General features: G+C 48.0%; 2 protein-coding genes across 2 annotated transcripts; both read right to left on the bottom strand.

Moving 5' to 3' along the window:
* Positions 1-458: 458 nt before the first annotated feature.
* LOC138974931 (uncharacterized) lies at positions 459-2,672 on the bottom strand. Its single transcript, XM_070347643.1, has 2 exons — positions 2,359-2,672; positions 459-1,163 (listed from the first exon to the last, which is right to left on the bottom strand). The coding sequence occupies exons 1-2, from the start codon at positions 2,655-2,657 to the stop codon at positions 506-508; spliced, it is 957 nt and encodes a 318-aa protein (XP_070203744.1). The 5' UTR covers positions 2,658-2,672; the 3' UTR covers positions 459-505.
* Positions 2,673-3,005: 333 nt separating this feature from the next.
* Positions 3,006-4,711, bottom strand: LOC138973893 (uncharacterized). Its single transcript, XM_070346590.1, has 4 exons — positions 4,502-4,711; positions 3,971-4,207; positions 3,432-3,541; positions 3,006-3,260 (listed from the first exon to the last, which is right to left on the bottom strand). Exons 1-4 carry the CDS (start codon positions 4,692-4,694, stop codon positions 3,006-3,008), a joined length of 795 nt encoding a protein of 264 aa, XP_070202691.1. The 5' UTR covers positions 4,695-4,711.
* Between the last annotated feature and the right edge of the window lie 3,590 nt (positions 4,712-8,301).

Genomic DNA, 8,301 nt, shown 5'->3' on the forward strand with positions numbered 1-8,301 from the left:
AGAGTGAACAGTTAGCAAAGAAATAGAATCAGTGTGTACAGGTTATTTCTGCTGGGACTTGAACCCAGATTTACCACCGGAGGTGGTTGTGTTACCGTTACACCACAGAAATTCATACCTGTAAAACTTCTTTTGTAGAAAAAATACAACCACACACACAAAAACCCAGCATAATTGTAATAATAATGTTGGAGTTCAGCCTGCAGATCAAGCCACCTACAGCAACAGATTTGGAGCATAAAGGGTGACAGCATGCACACAGATGTATATATATTTAATATTCAACTCCCAACTGGAGTCTTCAAGTTGTTTTTTTCTTCTGTTCAATACTATACATATTAAATTTACCCCCCTCTGCTTTTTCAAGGGCTTGGGACCTTCAACCATATAATGATTTATCATAAACTGATACATCATTAAATGATAGGCAGCATTAGGGTCATTTTGGTGTCGGGGAAAAAAAAGTAAAAGTTGAGGTGAAAGGGACAGGGATGGGAGGTGTGGATCACTCTGGGGGTGCCGTCACTGTTGCGGATGGTTGCTTCTTCTTCACCGTCCTGCTCTCCTTCTGCTGCTGAAGCCAGTCCTGGTGGGAGATGGACGACTTCTCCTCACACCACCACGCACCGTAGTACTGTTTGTGGGTGTGAGGCAGCCTGTCCTTGCCGCACTGCTTGCAGGTGCTGATCTCTTTCCTCCGCTTGTGGAGCACCACATCCTCGCCTCTCTCCTTCATCTCCAGCCGCCGCTTACGGTACCAGTCTGTGGTGGCAGGCACTGGGCGAGCTGGAGTGGGGATGAGATGAGGGAGGTGTGGGCTGGGAGGAAGGGGCAGAAGCAGTGGGTGGGGCTGGTCGGGTTGTGTGGACGGCAGCAGAAAAGCGTAGGGATGCGGACGGGAAGGATCCGCAACAGCAGTTGTAGACACCCCCGGGGTAGGGGCAGGAACTGGAGGCGCCTTCTTCCGCTTCATCTTCTTCGCCTTGCCCGCAGTGTTCTCTGGGAGGACGAACTCGTGTCTTGGGTCGTCGTTGCCCATCTCCAGAGACTCGGGCTGCGGGTTGGGGCGAGGAAGTGGCTGTGAAGCGGTCATGGGGGGCGCCTGGTATCGCAGTCCCTGCTCCAACACCTCCCTCTCCTGACGTCGGATTCGATCCCTGTCCCTGAACAAAGACAACACGTTGTAAATTCTAATTCAGTGGGAGCATAGATAAACCTCCTGATATGTACATACATACAAATAGTTCTTGTGAATGATACATGAGTATTTGCACATGATAATTTAGATAACAATGGCACAGAACACACACACAAATTAATTTTGCATTTTATTATTCTATATTTTTGTTGTGAACTACTTTTTTATTTTATTTTTCTTCTCGTGTCTTATAAACGCTAACGTGTTACGACAATAAAGCGTATACATATTTACACACACACACAAAACAAATAAACCCAAAATAAATCAAGATAACCAACACAAACCTCACAACAACAAACAAGAAGGGCAAAGCCCATACGACTCACATGCTTTACACATTTTTCCTACCAAAATACATGTGACCTTGACCCAAGGTCAAGGTCATCCAAGGTCATGCAACACAAAGCTGTTAATTCAAGACATAGGAAGTACAATGGTGCTTATTGGCTCTTTCTACCATGAGATATGGTCACTTTTAGTGGTTCACTACCTTATTTTGGTCACATTTCATAAGGGTCAAAGTGACCTTGACCTTGATCATATGTGACCAAATGTGTCTCATGATGAAAGCATAACATGTGCCCCACATAATTTTTAAGTTTGAAACAGTTATCTTCCATAGTTCAGGGTCAAGGTCACTTCAAAATATGTATACAATCCAACTTTGAAGAGCTCCTGTGACCTTGACCTTGAAGCAAGGTAAACCAAACTGGTATCAAAAGATGGGGCTTACTTTGCCCTATATATCATATATAGGTGAGGTATTCAATCTCAAAAACTTCAGAGAAAATGGGAAAAATGTGAAAAATAGCTGTTTTTTAGGCAACATTTATGGCCCCTGCGACCTTGACCTTGAAGCAAGGTCAAGATGCTATGTATGTTTTTTGGGGCCTTGTCATCATACACCATCTTGCCAAATTTGGTACTGATAGACTGAATAGTGTCCAAGAAATATCCAACGTTAAAGTTTTCCGGACGTCCGGACGGACGTCCGGACGTCCGGACGTCCGGACGGACGGACGGACGGACGACTCGGGTGAGTACATAGACTCACTTTTGCTTCGCATGTGAGTCAAAAAAGCCTGAAAAAGAAAACGGCGGTTGAGAAATCAGGGCAAGTTGGGAAGATATTTTCATAAATAAATACACAAACTTACCATGCTGTGAGGGTGGCCTGGTTGATGTCGGCCAGTTGTAGGCGGGTTCCCTCCATAACCCTGGCGTTGTTCAGCACCAGATGCCGGATCCTGGAGTAGTCCCTGAGGATGAGGCTCCACCGACTTGGTCGCTTGGTGTCGACTGGGTGGAGCTCACAGAGCCTCAGGGTAACGGACTCCATGACCCGGCTGGCGTTGGGCCTTTGGGTGACGGACTCCATGACCCGGCTGGCGTTGGGCCTTTGGGTGACGGACTCCATGACCCGGCTGGCGTTGGGCCTCAGGGTGACGGACTCCATGACCCGGCTGGCGTTGGGCCTTTGGCCACTTGAAAAACAAACACAAAACACTGTTAATTCAACTGACGTGAGATTGTGTTTGAGTGCAAACATGCAACTAAACAGACCTGCCAACCTTTGTAAAACCTCAAGTGTAATAACTTTTGAATTTGCAGGTTAGCAAATGGTGTTTAAGTGTAGCATTTTATTTGCACATCTTGCACAAGAATATGCTTTTTTAAACAACCAAGAAGAAGAACTTTGTGAGAATATGGAAACTGAAGTCCCTCAAGTGTCAAATAGCTTTTTCAAGTGGACAAAAAGTATAACGCCCGAACAGAAAGCGAGAATAAAAGAAGGAACTGATCATTACCGTTTAGTGCTGACAACACCAGGGATGCTGGAAGGTCCCTTGGCAGCCTTGAAACGCCCTCGAGGCTCCAGCTGGAATCGTTCTTTGAACACTGTTGGCTGCTTGTCGTAGGCGCTCAAGTTGTTGTAGAGGTCTACGACAGCGGCAGCCTCCTTGTTGGTCAGGGCCTCACGGTCACGCAGGGACACCAGATATCGTGTGAGGTGTTGGACAGGCATGTAGCCAGGAATATTGTCTGGCCCAACACACTCCTGAAACACACACACACAAAAATGTCAATTAAAAATAATGTTGCATCTTTACAGGCTTCAACTTTGGAACACGGACAACACTGAATAGAGTGCCTGATTGATGTAGTAAATGTATTACAAAAACTGAACACACACATACTGAGATGGCATGATACAAAATATAAAACTTACATCTGGGTCCTCTGCGGACGTCGAAGGCCCTGGACAAGGTTCAGTGTCCACTTCAGCTGGAGCCTCGTCTCCAGGATCGGTCGTGGGGATGGTGGCAGGAGGACGACACACTGTACAACAATAAAGACAGATATTTGTATCAACGATGGTTCCCACTCTCTCCTCCCCTTTACATGTCTACATGTGAATGGCTCAATGAGTAATTCATATCAGTGTGAATAATAATACAGCTAACAAGGTTCTTTAAGGCTGAACCGGGACTGTGCTGACCACGAGTCTTGTGTGTCTGACGCGATAGAAAATTCACAGACACAATTCCTTCTTGTTAAGTTTACACCAAAAATTAGATGTCTCTCCTTCTCCAAGGCTTCTTTTGCATGGTACAATACATACCATTGGCTATCAGAGACATCAAATGTTCATCTCCTTTTCTGTAATTACAGCATCTTTGGCAAGAAAAACAACAGAGTGTTGTTTCAACATGAGGGTTGTTTCAACATGTAACAATCAGAAATTAGATGAAAAGCTATAATTCTCACCCCTTGGTCTGTTTGTCAGCCGGGCTGATCTTGGGTGGTCGTCCCCGTCAGGAGGATAGAAGGTAGCATCCTCCGTTGCCCCATCCCCACAATCCAGGAAGCCCTCATCAGTCTCGTTCTCCTCCACCTCTTCTTCTTCTTTCTGTGAGGGTTCTTCCTGGAGCAACATGGGGTCAAGTACGCTGGCAAAGCTGTCGCTGCCTTGGTGCAGCAGGTAGTCCAGGCCGATGAGCTCCCCTGTTAACAAACAAAAAGATGTTTCTCATGAATATTGGTGACTAAAGCAATTCTTGCGCTGCTCTGTCCTCAACCTTATTTGTGTTCAGCCCACAGGAGACTGTCCTGGTGCCAAAAGTGTCAAGCCTGGAGTACACATAAAATCTGTGTTTGATCTATGAAAGGTGAATTTAAATATCATTATTGCTGAGAATATTTGAACGCCAATATTTTAGATTCTTAGAACATGGCGAGAAATTTGCAAAAGAATTCATTCAATCACGAAACAGCTTATGATAGATGAGCACAGCTTACCGGTGTACTTCCGGGGAGCTTTGAACTCCGGCACCAAGGCGCGTTTGAAGACAGCTTTGCTCAGCTCGTTGAACCCCTGCTGCAGTAGACCGCTGTAGGAGGCGCCCTGGGGCTCTCTCCCGTCCACTGCAGCTGTCGCCCGATCCTGGTTCCAGCGGGCAAGGCCTTCAACCAGGTAGGCCTGGAAGGCCATGTCCCGCGCCGCTGTGCCTGTGAAAGTGTAAGACTGTTGTTAGGAACCTCAACTTTTCACACAACATAAAATTAAACTACCCCCGAAAACGTACACAACCATTGACATGATGATAAGCGTTTCAATCCATGCACACTCGTACTAACTACTGTATTTATGTACCACATAAATCGCAGAGCTTCAGAAGGGATAATGCAGCACACACAAATTTCACACACACTTTGACATCATAAAACTGTTACTGTACATACCAGGGACGAAGGGGTGTGAGTTATGTCCCCTGAGTGATAGATGTGGGTGGCCCAATCTCTCATGAGAAATCGAAATTTGTGTTGTTATTTTCTAGCCTAGAATCTTCACATCTTCATAGATGTATTGCCTATTATCAAGTTCTTGTGAATAGATAAACTTTCAGCGGAATTTTGGACTATTCAGGTTGTATTTTGACTTTTTTCATCCTTGTGTGAACTGCTGAACAAAACAACAATGGCGGCCTCCATTAGCCAAGTGAAAACAAACTCTTCATGATGTTTTCTTAGGAAGTTGAACCTTTCAGCTTCTGCCCAGCATTATAGCAGACATTACTTGAACATGTAGATGTGACTGTGTGTTTTATTACGCTCATTATGATGCTTAAAGAGCAAAAACTTGTGAGGAAATGGACCTTCTATTTGCTTCTCCTGAGTAGACTGGCATTGTTGTGCAAGCTTCCACCAGAGTGTGGTGACTTCTCTTCTAGCCCACAAACTCTTTACAATGTCTCAAGGCCTGTTATAGTTAAACAGCCTGAATCTTTCTGCATCTGGCCATCTCTGCAGACTTCCGTGTTTGTGTGGATCCGTCATTCAAGACACAGACTCCTAAAAAATGTGCCGCTGGCTAGTGACACAAAAGTGCACAAGATGACTTTACTGCTTATCAGTGGTCTCCATCCAAACCCCGGGCCTCGCCGCCCTAAGTTCCCTTGCGGTGTTTGTGCATATGCCTGCAAGAGTGGTGTTTTGGCATGCGATGATTGTGGACAGTGGATCCACAAAGAGTGTGTAGGGATGTCTACCTCTCTCTTCACTCGACTTGGTGACTGTAGTGACCTCTGGTACTGTCCGGCTTGCAAGAGCAAGAACAACTCGACTAAAGTCTACACGCTGTCTTTCCAGAACACCACCAGTGAGGCTGCATCGTCAAGTAAACCTCCACAACCCATCAACCAACCACCATCCACTCCGACTGATTTGTCTGCTGCCCTGAGCTCTTCATTGGAGAGTTCTGTAGCCAGCACATCTGTTTCTCATGAAAGTCCCCATAGCCAGACCATACACTCGCTCAGCGAATCGGACTCGCCACTGCGTACTTCATCCCCCAAGTCCACAAACAACAAACCAGGCATGCAGGGTAAAAAGCACCTTCGTATTTTGAACATCAACTTCCAGAGTGCACGTAAGAAAGGAAAACTCCTGGAAGCGATCATCGACGACACCGACCCAGACATCATCTGTGGGACGGAGACATGGCTGGACTCGAACTTCAGCTCCGCGGAACTTTTACCACCCTACCTCGGCTTCGACGTCCACAGACGCGACAGAACTACAGACACCCACGGAGGAGTGCTGCTTGCTGTGAAGAAAGAACTCCAGCTGAGTGACGTCTCACGCTCGAAAGAGGTGGAGATGATTAGCGGCACTATCCAGATCTCCAAGAGAAAGAAACTGTTTTTAGCTTCATGTTACAGACCACCAAGAAGAACAGATGAGGGGTACACCAGAGAGGCGACATCAGAAATTGCCAAGCTGAAAGAAAAGGCAAAGAAGAACATCTTGATCGTCGGTGGTGATTTCAACTTACCGGACATCAACTGGAATACCACTAATGTTGCTGGACGCCAGTACCCAGAGCGGGTGAACAGAGCATACCTGGACACCATTGCAGACGCTGGCATGGAGCAGCTAGTACGATTCCCTACGCGCAAGAGCAACACCCTGGACCTGATCATAACAACACACCCAGGCCTCAGCCAGCGTTGTAGACCCCTACCGTCTATCGGCAACAGCGACCATGACATCGTCCTCTTCGACTGTGCCCTCGCCCCCTTCAGACCACGTCCGACTCGCCGGAAAATCACCTTATGGAAGAAAGCCGACACCGAGGGCATCAAGCAAGACTTCCTTGACTTCACTCCTGAATTCATGGCCGCCCCAGATGACGTCCACGGACTGTGGTCTCTTCTCAAGTCCAAGACTCATGAGATCATGGAGAACCGAGTACCAAGCAAGATGTCTGCCAGCCGCTACTCCCACCCATGGATGAACACTGACATCAGAAGAGCCATACGAAGAAAACAACGAGCCCACAAGAAAGCAAGAAAGACGGGGAAAAAGCGTGACCGCGACAGGTACAGGCGACTACAGCAAGAGGTCAAGTTCCACATCAGAGGCGCCCACAAGCAGTACATGGAAGACATCGTCAGTGAAGACTTCACTACAAACAGCAAGAAGTTCTGGGCCTACGTGAAAAGCAAGGGGCAAGACTCTGCTGGAGTTTCACCACTGAAGAACGCAGATGGCTTCCTGCAGAGCGACAGCGCCAAGAAGGCGGAGATCCTGAACGAACAGTTCCAGAGGGCGTTCACCACCGAGGACACATCTCGCATCCCCAGTATGGGCGACAGCCCCTTCCCGGCGATGGATGATATCCACATTAACGAAGGTGGTGTCCGCAAGCTCCTGAGGAACCTGAAGACGGACAAGGCAACTGGACCAGACTCCATTCCAGCCTTCATCTTGAAGATGGCTGCTGACCAACTGGCGCCCATCCTTGTCCGACTGTTCCAGCTCTCGTTGGATACTGGGGAGGTCCCGCTTGACTGGCGCCAGGCCTGGGTGGTGCCTATCTTTAAGAAAGGGGAACGACACCTTGCAGCCAACTACCGCCCTGTCTCGCTCATCTCCATCACCTGCAAGATACTCGAGCACGTGGTGCACAGCTCCATCATGAAGCACTTTGACCACCATGCCATCCTTACCAACTGTCAACATGGCTTTCGGCGTAAACGCTCATGCGAAACCCAGCTCATCGTCACAGTTCATGAAATTGCCCGGCAGCTAGCAGAGGGAGCCCAGGTCGACGCCATCCTGTTGGACTTCTCCAAAGCCTTCGACAAGGTGCCCCACGCCCGCCTGCTCACGAAACTGGCTTACTACGGAGTGAGAAACGACACCCTCAAGTGGATCTCTGCCTTCCTCAGTCAGCGTCAACAGCAGGTGGCCTTGGAGGGCGTCCTATCGTCTCCAGTCGGAGTGCAGTCCGGAGTTCCGCAGGGGACCGTCCTGGGTCCTCTCCTGTTTTTAGCCTTCATCAACGACCTCCCTGAATCCGTTCAGTTCAGCAGCGTCAAACTCTTTGCAGACGACTCCCTACTCTTCAAACGTATATCCTCTCCAGCGGACAGTCTGCAGCTCCAACAGGACCTATCCAGCCTCGAACAGTGGGAATCAACATGGCAGATGGAGTTCAACCCCAGCAAGTGCACCGTCATCCGCATTGCCCCGAACAAGAAGAAGCCCATCCTACCAACTTCCTACAGCCTCCATGGACAGACTCTGGAAACAAC

This window comes from Littorina saxatilis, linkage group LG8 (assembly GCF_037325665.1).
Source record: "Littorina saxatilis isolate snail1 linkage group LG8, US_GU_Lsax_2.0, whole genome shotgun sequence".
Classification (NCBI taxonomy): domain Eukaryota; kingdom Metazoa; phylum Mollusca; class Gastropoda; order Littorinimorpha; family Littorinidae; genus Littorina; species Littorina saxatilis.